The sequence below is a fragment of the Channa argus genome, chromosome 19 (assembly GCF_033026475.1).
Source record: "Channa argus isolate prfri chromosome 19, Channa argus male v1.0, whole genome shotgun sequence".
Classification (NCBI taxonomy): Eukaryota; Metazoa; Chordata; class Actinopteri; order Anabantiformes; family Channidae; genus Channa; species Channa argus.
Window position 1 is genome coordinate 19,709,965 of NC_090215.1, and position 16,935 is coordinate 19,726,899.

At 39.8% G+C, this 16,935-nt stretch overlaps 2 protein-coding genes across 4 annotated transcripts; one reads left to right on the forward strand and one right to left on the reverse strand.

The window, feature by feature from the left end:
- Window positions 1-1,751: 1,751 nt before the first annotated feature.
- Window positions 1,752-8,321, reverse strand: LOC137104993 (NACHT, LRR and PYD domains-containing protein 1b allele 3-like). Of its 2 annotated transcripts, none has more exons than XM_067486927.1 (2): window positions 6,283-8,321; window positions 1,752-5,002 (listed from the first exon to the last, which is right to left on the reverse strand). In XM_067486927.1, the coding sequence occupies exon 2, from the start codon at window positions 4,844-4,846 to the stop codon at window positions 3,239-3,241; it is 1,608 nt and encodes a 535-aa protein (XP_067343028.1). In that variant the 5' UTR covers window positions 4,847-5,002; window positions 6,283-8,321; the 3' UTR covers window positions 1,752-3,238. The 2 variants fall into 2 exon arrangements, with proteins under 2 accessions (XP_067343028.1, XP_067343027.1); XM_067486926.1 differs by having other exon boundaries at window positions 6,113-8,321.
- A 1,505-nt stretch (window positions 8,322-9,826) lies between these two features.
- On the forward strand, window positions 9,827-16,038 carry LOC137104354 (uncharacterized). Of its 2 annotated transcripts, XM_067485343.1 has the most exons (3): window positions 9,827-9,904; window positions 10,317-10,546; window positions 11,947-16,038. In XM_067485343.1, the coding sequence occupies exon 3, from the start codon at window positions 12,016-12,018 to the stop codon at window positions 14,413-14,415; it is 2,400 nt and encodes a 799-aa protein (XP_067341444.1). In that variant the 5' UTR covers window positions 9,827-9,904; window positions 10,317-10,546; window positions 11,947-12,015; the 3' UTR covers window positions 14,416-16,038. The 2 variants fall into 2 exon arrangements, with proteins under 2 accessions (XP_067341444.1, XP_067341445.1); XM_067485344.1 differs by having other exon boundaries at window positions 9,860-10,546.
- The last annotated feature ends 897 nt before the right edge of the window (window positions 16,039-16,935 follow it).

A 16,935-nucleotide genomic window follows, 5' to 3' on the forward strand; every position in this document is an offset into this window, starting at 1 on the left:
CAACGGCAGATCCAGTTCTAAGGAAATAATTTTATCTTAAAGAATAGATGAATATAAGAATATAGTCGGTTCAACACCCAATGGATGACAGACATAACATGTTGCATTATGATGACTTCAGCCATAAATACAATCAAAGGGTTTTCCCTTTATACATTAACAATACCTCAAGTATACCCAGTGTTTGTCAGAGTCTGTCTGTTTGCAGCCAAGAAATGCAATAACAAGAGATGCACTTTCCAAAGAATGTTTTCCCTCCCACCTGAAAAGGAGGTTTATAATGGTGAGACTTTCTCCTATGGATTGAAAGAAAATTAGGAGCAAATATATTCAATTCCCAATTCCACTTACAGCTAAACTAGTTCATTTAAAAAAAGAGTGACGTTTATCCATTCAGAGAGTACTTTCATCTGAAATTTAATATTGAACACAATAGTTCCACTTTCGGTGGATCAGGAATAGAAATATCACTTATGTGTTCTGGGACTTTTCAGAACTGGACATTGACTAATAACATGGACATACCAGTCCTGTCTTTTAGACTAGATAGAAATTCAGAATTCTGAAACAATAATTTAATAATACTTGCCAAATACTTTTTACATAAACGTAAATAGCTAAACATTACCCCACATTTTGTTGTTTTCCTAAAATATCTATTTTGTCAGATTCTTTGAATGAGTTACATCCACTTATGCTTGTTTTTCATGTCTATCACTTAACTTGACCCCACACAGAAGTCCGTAGTAATTTTATTGATTTATGTTTCTTTTCATCAATACCTCTATGTTACAATATACTTTAGTTTTACTTGTGTTATGCCCCTGTTCTAGGGGAACCTAGACATAACAAGATGTGCTCCACCACTGTTTCCATTCCCCGGCAAAATCCAGACCAAGTGTTCTAAACGGTAGCAATTTTATTTTCTTCGGACGTGAGCAGTGCACAAAACAACAAACACAAACTCTAACACCATCCCTGTCTGACCTGAGCAAACCAAACAAATACAAAAAGAAATGACAGGGTGTCTAACCTGAACCCCTAATTCAAAACAGGAGTAAAATTAGCAAAATAAAAGGGCTTCTCAGTCCTATTGTGGCCACCTGGTGCTCAATATGTACAGTGACTTATATTTATAAGTATTTACAGAAATATCAAAACCAAAAAACAAAGTCCACAGAGCTGTCAGTGAGTCAAGTCGCGACTCGGGTCCAAACAGAATGCTGGCTTGGTTGGGACAGGCAGAGGTGGACCAGCTGGGGCTGCTGACATCTTGGTGTATATGGAGGGAGACGCTCCATCCTGTCCAATCAGGTGGCGATAATCGGATGGAATGGCCCAATCCGTGACGACCACCTGTGGCTCAACCCCCCTCAGACACACCCACACAAAACACAGAGGAGGAGGAGAAAGAAACAACATAACACTAATAATACACGTAATGACTCAGGTCACTTGTTTGATATTGTATCTATGCTGTAATACTTTAGAATTTTTAACTTTTGAATAAAAAAACAAGGATGTGAATTTAAAAGTAGTCCAAGAAAGAGCCTGTGAATCCAATTCTACATACACGGATCCGTACTTGGAAAAAGGGGAGCGATGACGAGCAATGAAAGACAAGATGTTGCACTGTCGATACATGTCAAGAATGTGTCTGAACCAGTCGGCAGCAGAAAGACTCGAATCTCTGGGTGTAAAAGATCAAGCCACCGTGAAGAGTTCATCTGTAGATTTAAAGTCTGGTAAGTGGATCATGAATAAATGCCAAACACCTTTCAGCCCCACGGTGATGAGGGGGGTCAACGGGAGCTCCCCCCCGAGATGGAAAACAAAAGAGACAAAGCTTGATTTGTTATCGACACAGTGAGGAAGAAAGGTGAAGCTGCCAGTTCAGAGATGATTGACTTTCTCTGTGAGGTCGACACCTTCCTCTGTGGTCATCTTGGTCTGATGTGAAGCTTTTAATGGATCATCTTAATCTTTATGAATTGGTCAATGTATATGAAATATGTTGCATTTATTTATCCCTTTAGTTGGTGTTTTTTTAATATTTCTTTTTATTGACTAAAATAATTTTTCATGCCAACGGTAATACTTTACATTTACTGATGCTGAAATAAATAAGTCTAGAGATTATTAAATTAACTTGATTTTGTATTAATAAAGCTGTAAGCAGAATTTGCTGTGCTCTTTAAACTAAGGCTCTTTTGCACAAGCAAACACTTGTATTGAGAATACAATTAAATACAATTAAAACCATATTATATTATGTAAACATTAACTATGAAACAAGAATTATACCTCGTACACCAGGGGTGTCCAAACTTTTTTAAGATTCCCTAATATGAAAATGCCATAGACATCATAACAAAAGCATCCAAAAGTGCAAGTGCACAGTTCTAACCATGTTTTGAGCAGAATTAGTGACTGTGTTACTTTGAAATGTGAACAGCTGTGTATGAAATCCAAGCAGAACTTCTAGTTTATTACAGACTTTGTTGTTGTGAGCTGAACTACTGTAAAACCAGTTCAGGTCATTAAACAGGCACCAACACATCTTTCATTCACAAATTCTAAACCCTGTAACACTATGAATATGTCATTTGTGGCTTTCAGACGACTACGACACAGGTCACTTACTACAACTAATGAGACAGGTGACACTGTTACAGGTGAAGCTTCAGAGAGATGTTAGCTCACACAAATATATGGATCAGAACGAGCTCAGCATTTTCTTCAGTGCTTCTGGCGTAAAAATACTCCAGTTTCTTGAAAGGGACGTCCCTCACTGTCAACCTTCCTCTTTTCAGCTGCAGTAAACATGCAAAGATCTCTTTCACCTTTGTCCCTCACACCTACTGCCAGGTTTCCCCTGACAGTGCTGCAGAATGCTGCTGCCACCGTGACATAAGACATTGCACCTCGAACATCTGATCCGCTCAGTTTATTTTATGGAGACCATGTGGTTCTGCTGGTAAGTTTATTAATACAAAATCAACAAAAGATTATTAAAGATTATTAAAAACATTATTAAATTAACAAAAAGTTAATGTAATAATTTCTAGTCTTATTTATTTTCCACAGAATAACAACAAACAGTGTTTAACAGTCAGTGAACCTTTGTCAAACAGTGATGAAGAACAGTGACTGTTGCAGGTAAATGTCCTTGTTCCAGTTACAGGATGATCAGTTCCTAACCTCCATGTCTACAAGCAGTTTGTCCCACATCTCTGCTTCACATCAGACCAAGATGACCACAGAGGAAGGTGTCGACCTCACAGAGAAAGTCAATCATCTCTGAACTGGCAACTTCACCTTTCTTCCTCACTGTGTCGATAACAAATCGAGCTTTGTCTCTTTTGTTTTCCATCTCGTCCATCGACTCTCTCTCAGAATCATTTATCACCTTTTTCTCCAACAGTTTGTCCAGCAGACTTTTCAGAACAGGCTCTGATATCCCATCAACGAAGCTGCTCCGAACTTCCAACAGCCTCTGGTTATGAGATAGATTCAGAGCAAACTGCGAGGAGTTTCTTGTTTTAGTGGATGGAAGACAAACTTCTCTTTTCCAAACAGTGTTGGAGCTGCTCTTTTGTTTCAGAACCAGCTTTATGTCTTTCATTGTTGTTTTCATAATCACCTGGAAGGTCGTGAAGTAGCTGCTGTGAAACTCCTCATCAAATTCTGCTTCTGGTGGCTCAATTTTAACTGAGTGGTTTTGAGGACAAGTGGACAGAGTGTAAAACTGATTTGGCTGCAGTTTACAATGGGGGGACGTCTCTAAGTACCTCTCATCTCCAACTAATTTCTTCCTGGTGCGCTGCACATCCCAGAGTGAAACGTTCTTTGGTAGCAACAACACATTGATTAGAGATTCAGGATCAGGATCATCAGGGGGTCTGTAGAACAGCAGAACCAGCGCCCGGACCGGGTCAGGAGGAGAGTGTTCATCCTTGACGTTACCATAACCAGAAAACCCTGTGATGTTAATAACAACATGAGTTTCTGTTATCTTCTGAGGACGGATAAACTCGATGCCCTCATCAGTCACATGAGCCACTGACAGGAACTGAAATCCACCTGTGGAGAGGATCTCACAGTGTGGGACATGAAGCTGACACACAGACTGCTGGACACATTTGATGTCAAACAGGGGTCCTGCAGGCTTCTTGTGATGTTGGCTCAGTAGTCTCCTGTTCCAAGGGACGGTCCTGTAAACCACGTCCCCTTCTCCCTCCATGTCAAACACCAGACCTGTCACAGTGCACTGGTACAGACCTGGACAGGAGAACTGGAACCTGTAGGTTTCATCGTCTTCATCAACGCTGATATCAGGTGTGAAGTCCTCAAAGCTGCTTCTTAACTTCAGCTCAGGTAAACTCTGTGATCGTCTTAAGATCTTTGTGTCTGCACATGTTGGTGGACTCAGAGAGGAAACACTGTGAGAACGAGGTGAATGACTGGAGTCTCTTCCACTCCAACTAGAATCCAATGAGAACATGTGGTGGTTGCACTGAGTTGTTGGGGCGTTTGTGGGTGAGTGGATCACAGCTGTAACAAATTCCCTCTGGGGCTTCACCAAAGCACCGCGTTCACCCGCTGACTCTGCAGGATGTACAGACTGTCCAGTTTCACAATCATGATGTTGGATAACACAGTTTTCATCACAGGCCTCTCTGTCTGAACTACATTGTCTCTTTTGGGTTCTTTTAGTTTTTTCATTGACTGGATAAAAACAGGAATTAGCTCTCCAAATCTTGGACAGAGCAGCCCTGATCCATCTGGCTGCTCTGCTGAAACGCGATGCTTCTCTTTCTGTTCTTTGGTTCACAGCTGACACCATTTTGCTACGTTCCTAAGTGTCACAGTCAGAGTCAGTGGAGCTGAGGGAGCAGCCGAACCCAGAAGCTTTAGTCTTCCAGGTCACATCTCAACTCAAATCAGTTCATTTAGTTCCACGTTTGTTTCTGTACTTGCTGCCTTTGTGTTTCTCTGCTCCCTGGAAAAAATAAAGAAGTTAAAATCTACCAAATTAAAATAATCCAAATATTGCAAAAGTATATTTATCTAGAAAAACACAATTCTGTAGAGATTCATAGCAAAACATCCCTCAAATACTAAGCTAGATTGGCAGCATGCACTAAGTTGTCAGTTTATTAGGTACAGCCTGCTAAAACTGAGTCAGTCTAATAGAACAGCAACAAATTCTCCGTCTAAAATGTGACAGTGCTGCTTAAAACTGTGTCAGAGATCTGTTGCCGATATTGATGCTGCTGAACTGTATTGTATCTGACAAGATTTTAGCAGTTTTTCCACCTGATTCATATCGCTGGGACTAAATAACAGACCCACCCTCTGTAAAACAAGGTGCACGTCAACACAAAGTACAGCCTTCAAAATCCTCCTACAGCTAAATCCACAGCTCTTTAGGAAACATTTCATCTAAAACAGAACATTATCACCTTCATGAAGGAGGATTTGTTGCAAGACTGCAGACTACATTTCATTTAGCATGGTATACCTTCTAAACTGGACAGTATTTTGGTTGGAAGGGAAAATAAGATACCTTATGTTACTGAAAGAGTAAAAACCTAACACAAATTTCAGGGCACACTGCTAAAGGCAAAAAAGAAAAGCTGCAAAAGGTGTCGCTTAAAATGTCAATGCCACAAAAATTCAACCAGGCAGAGTAATGTTCAACAGACCAACAGCTCAGTCATAAAGTAACAGATTTTAGGAACATGAATATGTCTAATGAATAATTAAAAATGGAAACAAGGTCACACTTTATTACAATTTAAGCCCTTTGTCATATTACTATAATAATACTTAAATAGCAGTGAATTGTCTGGTTCTTACTAAGAATCTCAAGATGACTGTGTGTAGTTTACTAACTAAATTGTTGTATAATTAATTTGTCATTGTGTGTAAAATAGCTTTGATGGAGCTGATGAGATAAGTCTGTGGAGGCTGAGGAGGTGATAATGTCTGATCTGTGCACGAAAATGAGCAGAAAGGTGAACAAGCAGCACATGTGTCAGGATAAATCTGTTTCACCTGTGGACACAGAGATATGTTGATGACGCACAGAATTTACGCCTCCACCCACCGTGTTCCTGTCATAAATCCGCTCTATGGTTTGGTTTTCTGGCCTCCTCTGCTCCTGATCTTCCTACTTCATTCTTCTATCTGCTCTCCGTCTTTCTCTCACCTGTTCGCTGCTACCTGCACATGTGTGTCCCTGCTTAACCAAACAAGGTGCGTCACACACTCGCCCACCTGATCAGATCATCAAGTACTCCGTGAAACCCTCTCTGTGAGACTCTGTCCTCGCCACATTCTGGTCGTAAATCCAGGACAAGGTCCTTGCTTCCTGGTTTTCACCCGGCTACTGTTCTTTACTCTGTCTTCTGTTCCTGTTTCTGTTTTAAACAGGAAGCAGAGCTGGTGACCGGGACATTTTTAATGAATAAGATTCACATAAGTTGTTAAGTTTGTGCCGGCCTTAAATGAAGAAAAGAAAAAAGGATGCGAGGATCAAGTAATTCACAAAGCAGCAGCCTGTAGCTGAAAGAGTAGGTTGAAAACCACACAGGCCAAAACACAATGTAGCTTTGAATATACCTGTCACTTAAAACGTTCAGACCACCCTAACTCCCACCACTATTCCATTTAACAGACGCAACTTAACTGAGTAGACAACTGCAAAGCACACACTCCCTCAGCTTCTGCAGGTAAACACATCTACGAAGAAAGCTATGTTAACATACAGGTGCATCTCAATACGTTTTAATGTCATTGAAAAGTTATTTATTTCACTAACTCAATTAAAAACGGGAAACTCATATTATACAGATTCATTACACACAGAGTGATGTATTTTTTATAATTATGGCTTATTGCCAAAAAAGACCCAGAATTCAGTATCTCAGAAAATGTGAATATTACATTAGACCCAGTTAAAAAGATCTTTAATGCAGAAATGTTGGCTGAAAAGCATGTTCATGTCCAGTTTATGACCTCAATACTTGGTCGGGCTCATTTTGTGTGAATTAGCATGAAGGCGACCAGCCTGTGGCACCGCTGAGGTCTTATGGAAGCCCAGGTGGCTTTGATAGCAGACTGGTGGGTCTGGGGTCTCGTCTTCCTTTTGAAAATGACTCAGAGAGAATCTACTGGGTTTAGGTCAGGGGAGTTTGCTGGTCAATCAAGCACAGTGACACCATGGTCATTAAACCAGGTACTGGTACGTTTGGCAGTGTGGGCAGGTGTCAGGTCCGGCTGCAAAATAAAATCAGCATCTCTGTAAAGCTTGTCAGCAAAGGGAAGCGTGAAGCACTCGAGAATTTCCTGGTTGATGGTAGATGGACTTGACCATCAGTGGACCAACACCAGCAGATGACATGGCTCCCAAATCATCACTGACTGTGGAAACTTCACGCTGGACCTCAAGCAACGTGGATTTGGTGCCTCTCCACTCTTACTCTAGACTCTGGGACCTTGATTTCCAAATTAAATGCAAAATTTACTTTCATCTAAAAAGAGGACTTTGGACCACTGAGTAACAGTCCAGACCTCTTTCTCCTTAGCCCGGGTAAGACACCTCTGACGTCTCTGGTTCAGGAGTGGCTCTGTAGACTTACTGGTTATGGTGGACACCAGAAAGTTCATGCTGTTGCTGCTGAAGTTTAGTCACATCTCCTGCTGGATTTACTGTGTTAATGGCAACAATTAATTAACTTTTTAAACAATAAACATTAAACTATTATCTAAAATTGCTGTAATGTCACCTACTGATAAGGCAGTGACCTCCCATCACTATGATTATGGTTCAGTTTATGACCTGTGCATCCTCATCGTTCAGGTGCTAGTTTGTTGGTGTGGACAGCAGGTTGTGCTGCTGCATCAACAATGAGCTAAAACTAGAAAATCAGCTTGTTTTTTATCCGACTGTATGTTAGATAAAGTGTTAATGTGCATAGTTTGTGTATTAAAAATTATTTTTTTTTAAATTATATTAAAACGCATTATTTTGGTGTAGAAGAGAAATATAACAGTTATCCTGGAACTATATTTTTATTCCAAGTTCCTTGTAATTGCACTTTTCAAGTACAAATGTTGGACTTTGAATGTGGCAATTCTCACAAACGCTGCTGTAAAATGGAGTCTTTTTATACTTCTAGTCCACCTCATGTGATACTGAGACATAACAGTCTCATCCTGTCGTCAAAGTTCTTTGTAGATGCAATGTTTGAATTCAAATGTTACATATTTAAAATTGTCAAAAAAGGTCAAATGCATCATCATTATATTTCTGTAATCTGATTTCTCCAAATAAAGAGTCACTCTCAGTCATGTTCAGTGTGTTTTTATACTTTTAAATTAATTGCAGAAGCAATAAATGTGTCCAAATTGAGGGCTTTAAATTACAATACACAATTTACAATAGTTCAATATATGACCAATTATAAAGCCATAAACCTGAGGGAAAGTAACAAAAAACGATGTGATGGAAAAAAAATCTGTTGATCAGCTTTCCTGGTTTTATTTTGAAAACCGGATGTAGTAACTGTGTTCCGGCTTGTTTCAGTGCCTTTACCATAGGTGTCCACGGATTTACAATGATTTGAATTCCAAAGCACTGGAACCTGTAGGTTTCCTCGTCTTCATCAACGCTGATGTCATCTGGTGGAACATGTGATGCTGAAGCAATACAGTGGACAATCATATCCAATTAGAAGACAGACGCATTATGTTTTTCATCCACAGGTTGTCTCAGTCACCTGGGTGTTAACGCTTGAATAATGTTTGTGGTTAAACTCATAATTACCAACAAGCCCTCCATCCTTAACACCCATATACTGTAGACTGCATGCAGGTGGCTGTATTGCTCATAAAATATTAATAACACTAATATTTGTGATGGTCCAAAGAAGAGAGGTCACCATGGCAGCATCTCGTGTCACAGCGCTGGGTCTTGATCCTTATCAGCAGATTCAGCTGCTTGAGTTGAGCTTCCATGAACAATTACTGTGCTCTGTATCTGCTGTAAGTAAATATTATTTCAGGTTTGCACGTGTCCCCGTCCCGTTTCTGTGTGTACATCAGGTGAGTATTGTTTGACTTTATTGTCTCAGGGGAGAGCTGGGTTTCAGTGTGGAAACGACTTGTGGCGGTTTAAAAAGGAGAAAAGCACCAATCAACCTTCTCAAGGATGCTTATCTCAGCCAGAGACACAAATGTGATGCTGTGCAAAAGAGAAAATCACCTATGGTGACTGAAATAATGAATATTCCAGTGTTTTTCACCGGTGACACACACCCACTAATTTACACAATAAATCACTATCTGATGAGTATTTGAAGTATTCATTTAACTTCTAGTCAAGTCAGTTTTGTTAATATAGCATTGTTTTATATGACAATTCAAGTAGCTTCACATAAGCATAAAAGCTAATTGATCAATATTATAAAACAAATTAACATCACACATTAATTTAAAAATAACCTTTTTGTTTAGTTTTCCATGAAGAAGGAAATTGAGTGAGTTCGTCCAGTCTAGACTCACTGTAGGTCAGAAAACCTGCACACAGCAATAATTGAAGAACAGTTTCATTTGTTTTCTACGGTTTTCAACAGGCCATCTCAAAAACTGCAGGTGCAGTAAAATCACTATGGGATGTATTAAGATGGTGGGGCACAAATAAATATTTAAAACACTGCTCTAAGTTCAGAGACGTCAAAAAGTTGAAGGGATGATTATTTAAATGAGATAACAAGAGAAACGGAAACAATGTGAAGTTCAAGCGGAAGTTTTACATTATGCAGAAACTAGGTGGGTACGTTTTTATAAATTCTAGGTGAACTCACTGCTGGGAATTCATCGGAAAATCCAACGGCTGGTAAGAAACTAATAATAATACTAAGAGACTAACGGGTTGAAGTGAACATAAGGATGCAGACCTCTCCTCATAAAGAAGCTATAATGTCACTGAGACTGCGAAGAGGAAATCTATGCAAATTTTAGTTTCACTTTTTTTAAACAGCAGCAGTGAACGAGTCTCAACTGTTTTTTGGTTTATTGTGTGTTAGTATCCTAACATGCATGTTTTTGGACTGTGGAAGGAAACTGGATAGAAACACAGAGATGCCACAGGTCTAACTTCTAGCTGTGAGACTGCAGCATCTATATTTTGCATTTTCATTTACATTTAGTCATTTAACAGACACCTTTATCTAAAGCGACTTACATGTGAGGTACAAGTCAGCAAGAATGTAAGTCAAGGAGAAAACATCTTTTTTTTTTTTTAATAGATTTAAGTGCCTGGGAAGGTGCGGAAGAGTTCTGTTTTCAGCAGTTTTTTGAATATTGGGAGTGAGTTTGCTGAGCGTTCAGAGTTTGGTAGCTCGTTCCACCATCGTGGGATCAGTGCGCTGAAGAGTTTTGCTTGGTGTCTTCTGTGCGGTGCTGGGACCATCAGATGTTGTTCGTTGGCAGATTGCAGCAGAGGGGAAGGACTGTAGACCTGAATGAGTGAGTTGAGGTAAGCGGGAGCTGTCGAGTTAACCACCCTGTGAGCAAGAGACAGAGCTTTGCACCTGATGCGAGCAGCTACAGGAAGCCAGTGTAGAGATCTGAAGAGTGGGGTGACATGGGTCCTTTTTGGCTGATTAAAAATTAGGCGAGCTGCTGCATTTTGGATCATCTACAAGGGTTTGACTGTGGATACCGGTAACTCCATCAACAGAGCGTTGCAGTAATCTATGTATTTTGGGTAGATAAATATTTTTATATAAGTATTATATAGTTATTATATAAGAAACTATTAAAATCAATTTTGAGCCATGGAGGTATGGAGGTTTACTCAAATGTTAAGTTTAGAAAAAAGAGCTCTAAGAATCATCTGTAGAAACCTTTAAACCATATGTTTGTCATATTACATATATTGCAGAGTTCAGTGTAACTGTTCTGATTTGAGGCGGATAATGTGGACAAAGATTCCCGTCAGAGAATCCGGCTCTTGAGAAGTGATGTTGATTCAATTCTTCAGTTTCAGTTCTTGTTCAGCCTCATTTGAGATGCAAGGGTTAGTCATGATGGACTCATATAGAACAGTCTATATGAGTCTGAGCGCATGTGTGTGTGTGTGTGTGTGTGTGTGTGTGTGTGTGAACAGAGAATACGGAAGAGTGTATCAACAAGGTGAGCAATAAACAATAATGGTTATAAAAACATAACACAACTAACCTATTCATTGAGATCATACTCCAGAAATATCAAAGTTATGTGACGCAATTAACACAATTAGCAAGTAGTAACCACGTTTGACCCGATCATGACACAGTGTTGTAGAATTTTCAACCTTAACCTCAGCAATTTAGCAACTATCAGCAACTGAACTTAGGATTCAATCTTTATAAACATTTCTAGTTATAGACAAAAATAAATTATTCTTATACATCTTCATCGAACAACAGTCATTAAGATCTAAATTCACCGTGATACAGAGATTGAGGTTAGTCCTGCCAATTCAGTTCACACATGACCAAAATTAACAGGTTAATAATCACACTCATATCGTTTATGAACAGACTTAAACAGTAAAACATGCAACACACGGTGAATTGTCCCCTTCATTGTCCTAACGTGGCTGCAGTACATGTGACGGCGATGGGTGTCATTCTGATTTCTGTCCACCAGATGGTAATGTTGAGCTTTCCAACAACAATAAATTACGTTTGATGATGTAGGAGACTTTAAAAGTGCTCAGATGTTACGTAAAGCTAAGAAAAATATTTCATAAAAGAGACGGTTGTTAAACAAGTCCAAAAACATTGTTGTCTTTCCTTCACATAACAGTGCGCTAAGATATATGATTAAAACATGTGGCACTGATACATTAAAGGCAGATATGAATTTAACATTCTTTCCTTGAATCCTCAGGGTGAAGAAACCACAGAAGAATATGATGAAGGAGTCGTTTTAACAGGAGTCTATTAAAAACAAGAGAAAATGAAACGGAGGTTTAAAGAAAAGCACCGAGACTCTTCTAGTGACAGGGGAGTAGACATCTCAAGGAGACTAGAAGAGCTAAGAAGTTCAGCTTTACTCTTAGAAAAAGACATTTCAGAGGAGAGAGAATCTGATGGGCAGGCTGAGGATCCTCAGGATAAAATTCTGGGTGAAAAAGTTCAGAAATCCTTGCCCCCTATCTCCATTTATGGCCATGATATCCAGCCCGCACTGCCTACATGTACACAGGTTACAGAACCAGGCCAGACTCAAAAAAAGTCGTTCAATCCACAAACTGTCTTACAAAGAAGACAAATTTTACATGATAAAAGAAGAATTAGTGATAGAATTAAAAGAATCCATCACGCTTTGCGTGTTTCTGCCTCTTCACATACTATTGCTGCAGCTTGTCAAGTTAAAGAAACAACAGATCTAAAAAAAAGAAAGAAACCAAAAAAGAAAAAGCCAAAACTAATAAAATATGTAAGGCGTCATACATGTCCTGGCACCTCCGGCCCCACTGGAGCTGGCAGCCAAGTTGATGCCTCTAATTCTAATCAGTCTCGTTCACCTTCCTTTTTTATCACCACAACTCATGGCTTCCTGAAACCAGTAGTCGCAGAAGCAGACTCTTCTGATCAGATTCGGACAAAATTGTTTTCAGAGTGGTCTTCCTCCTTCATCACTTCTGTTAATGACTCGTCACTTCCAGAAAACAGTAACAAAGACATTCTAAACGAAGCTACAGGTGGATTTGAGCAAAGACATCACTTGCAACCCACACTAAGCAGTGTATTCTCCTCCTCCTATAACATTCTACCGGCTGCCCCCTTTCCTCCAACTGACTTTCAGTACCCTATTATGTTACATGATGAACCCTTCTGCTCTCCCTCCATCACTTCTGTTGATGCTCCTTCACCTCCACAAAGCAGTGAAGGAGACATTTTAAAGGAAGACACAGGTGGGTTTTCACCTGTTCAGTCAGAAACTGAGCCAGAAGTTCAACTCCAAGGAGAAACTGAACCACTGGTCACGACTAAACACTTTCCAGTTACAAACACACAGACATCCAGTTCTCAATCTCTGTTCCTCAAAACAGATTCCTCTGAGACCAGGGAAACATCGAGACCTTTACCTCGTTCTCACAGTGTTTCCTCTCTGAGACCAGCAACATGTGCAGAAACAAAGATCTTAACACGATCACAGAGTTTACCTGAGCTGAAGTTAAGAAGCAGCTTTGAGGACTTCACACCTGATATCAGCGTTGATGAAGACGATGAAACCTACAGGTTCCAGTTCTCCTGTCCAGGTCTGTACCAGTGCACTGTGACAGGTCTGGTGTTTGACATGGAGGGAGAAGGGGACGTGGTTTACAGGACCGTCCCTTGGAACAGGAGACTACTGAGCCAACATCACAAGAAGCCTGCAGGACCCCTGTTTGACATCAAATGTGTCCAGCAGTCTGTGTGTCAGCTTCATGTCCCACACTGTGAGATCCTCTCCACAGGTGGATTTCAGTTCCTGTCTGTGGCTCATGTGACTGATGAGGGCATTGAGTTTATCCGTCCTCAGAAGATAACAGAAACTCATGTTGTTATTAACATCACAGGGTTTTCTGGTTATGGTACCGTCAAGGATGAAGACTCTCCTCCTGACCCGGTCCGGGCGCTGGTTCTGCTGTTCTACAGACCCCCTGATGATCCTGATCCTAAATCCTTTCTCAATGTTTTGTTGGTACCAAGAAACATTGTTCTGAAAGAATTGTTGCGCACCAGGAGAGACGAGAGGCACATAGAGACGTCCCCACACTGTAAACTGCAGCCAAATCAGTTTTACACTCTGTCCACTCGTCCTCAAAACCGCCCAGTTAAAATTGAGCCACCAGAAGCAGAATTTGATGATGAGTTTCACAGCAGCTACTTTACAACCTTCCAGGTGATTTTAAAAACAACAATAAAAGACATAAAGCTGGTTTTGAAACAAAAGAGCAGCTCCAACACTGTTTGGAAAAGAGAAGTTTATCTTCCGTCTACTACGGAAAGAAACTCCTGTGCACAGTTTGCTCTGAAACCACCTCCCAACCAGAGGCTGAGGAACATTCAAAGCCCTATGTCCACTGGAAACAGAAAGTCCAGTGAGGAAAAGCTGTTGGACGTTCGAAGCCGCTTCGTTGATGGGATATCAGAACCTGTCCTCAAATGTCTGCTGGACAAACTGTTGGAGAAAAAAGTGATGAATGATTCTGAAAGAGAGTCGATGAACGAGAAGCAAAACAAAAGAGACAAAGCTCGATTTGTTATCGACACAGTGAGGAAGAAAGGTGAAGCTGCCAGTTCAGAGATGATTGAGTGTCTCTGTGGGCTCGACACCTTCTTCTGTGATCATCTTGGTCTGAAGTGAAGCAGAGATGTGGGACAAACTGCTTGTAGACATGGAGGTTAGAAACTGATCATCCTGTAACTGGAACAAGGACATTTACCTGCAACAGTCACTGTTCTTCATCACTGTTTGACAAAGGTTCACTGACTGTTAAACACTGCACCCTGCAGTTTGTTGTTCTTCTGTTTACGACAGTTCTGAATAGTTTGCCTTCAGTTATTATCTAGTGATTGTACCCAGTATATTTTATATAAACTAACAACAATTAGAGGTACATTTTTAAGATATCTTTTCAGATAGATGTATTTGTGGTGCATTTCTTCAAAGGTGACAACAGAAATAAGAATTCCTAATTAACCAGTTCATATACCTTTTAAAATTAAAAGTGAAAATTAAAGCACTTTTTTAGCGCTATCAATTTAAAATAATTTCCAAGCATTTCCGGCACAGGTGTGGTAAATTAGCGATTTGCACAAATAGATACTGAAAATTATCCATTTTAAAATCCTATTTAAAGAGATGGCATTATGTTATAAACAACCAAAATTAAATTAGCAGGAGAAGTTAAGATACACATTCATTTGCCGAATAATTTTCAAAAAATGTGTCTTTGTCAAGTCAAGTTTTGCTTTGCATAATACAAACAAAATAACATTAACAACACAAACTAGTGCCAAGTGAAGCACAAACATTATGACCACACATGCAATTTAATGCAGCAGCTCTGACATGAATTCTTCATTTACAAGGTTTTAATTTATTTGTTATGTTGAAAAGGTCATAAAGGTGATAATTCCACTATGTGTTTATTCTTGAGATCATAGCTGTTGTTGGAATAGTACTGGAGCACATTACGACATGGTTCTAATATTTTGACCATGGTCTTTAAAATGAATGAGAAACCACATGGAGGCTTGAGGAAAAAACTGCTGCTTGCAAGCTACAAGAAAAACCTTCTTCCACGTTGCCATAGCCTTACTCAGTTATGCAGAACTGTGGGCTTGGGTCTAAAGACCCTTGATCCAGTGTTTGAGTACAGATGTTGGACAAATATGAAATTGTCAAAAAAGGTATGGTAAAATGCACGATTGTCGCATTTCTGTAAACGGACTTCTCCAAATAAAGAAATGTCACGCTCAGACATAATCAATCATTGAGTTTTTATACCTCTGAATTCATAGCAGAAGTACAACAAATGTGTACATATGGGAGGCTTAAAAATATGTTTGCAATATATGAACAACTACTAAGCCATAAACCTCGGATAAAATGATAAATAAATTCAGTGGTCTTCTTTCTCTTTATTAATTAATTGCAAAGCCAGATGTAGTAAACGTGTTGCAACTTGTTTCAATGCTTTTACCATTGTGGTCAGTATAACAGGTGCGTTCCAGTCTGTAATGTTGCTGACAAAGTGCCTTACTGCTATGACCTAGAAGGTGTTTTTAGGCATTTACAATGATGTGCATTTAAAAGAAGTAGCTATGAAACAAGAATTATACGTCGTACACAGACCCTGCTCCTATGCAGATTTCTGTAACTATCTGATGTGTCACACAGTGAATCAGTCAGCAGCAGAAAGACTTTACTTCACTGATAAATCTCTGTGTGAGGACTGTGTGTGTGTGGAGAGAAAGGAAACCATTAAAGCCACATGAAAAACTTTTAAACTGTTCCCAGGTGATTAAAGAACAAGGTATTTGTCAGAAGAGCTCATTGATAACTTTAACTAAGTTAAAGGATCCAAGTCATCGTGAAAAGTTCATCTGTAGATTCAAAACCTGGTAAGTGGATGATGAATGAATTGAACATTAAATGAACATTAGTAAATATGACTGGACATTTGATTTGAATTGAATTTCAGGAATTGTCAGCTCAGTGTCAGCTGGATAATCTCCAGTGCAGAGTGAAAGGATGAAGAGAGCAGGGAAGAGGAGGCTGAAGCACTGAGGAAAAACAGTAAATATTAGAGGAGAAAGATCAACGTGCAGAAAGTAAAACAACTTATTCAAGATTTCAGAAAACCATGAAGCAGGCGAGGAGGTGAAAAGTCAAGTGATGTCACATGACATCTTTTACTGATTGGATTTGGACAGTGCTGTACCAAATTAGGACAGTCTAAATCCATCTATTATCGTCCTCTTATCCAGAGCCAGGTCGTGGTGGCATCAGGGGTAGTAAGGCTTTCCAGACGTCCTCGTCCCCAGCAACAATTTCTAGCTCCTCTAGCAGGATTCCATTTCAGGCCAGATGAAATATAGAATCTCTCCCACATGTTCTGGGTCTGCCACCAGCTTGCTGTGCCTGGAAGACCTCTAAGCATTCTTAAAAGATGCCAGAACCACCTCAACTAGCTCCTTTCACCTCATACCTGTTCACTTCAAACCCACCAACACTCTGAGACAAAGACTCGTCCACCTGAAAGACCAAACACCTAAACATAAGAAGAGCAACGTAGTGTGTTCAGTCCAGTGCAGTGAAGAGTCCTCAGAGCTTTACATTGGAGAATCCAAACAGCCTATAAGCAAGAGGATGGTCCAG

Bases quoted from the DNA above. Each gene is read 5' to 3' on its own strand.
- LOC137104354 (XM_067485343.1), top strand. From the start codon at position 12,016: ATGAAACGGAGGTTTAAAGAAAAGCACCGAGACTCTTCTAGTGACAGG.
- LOC137104993 (XM_067486927.1), bottom strand. From the start codon at position 4,846: ATGGTGTCAGCTGTGAACCAAAGAACAGAAAGAGAAGCATCGCGTTTC.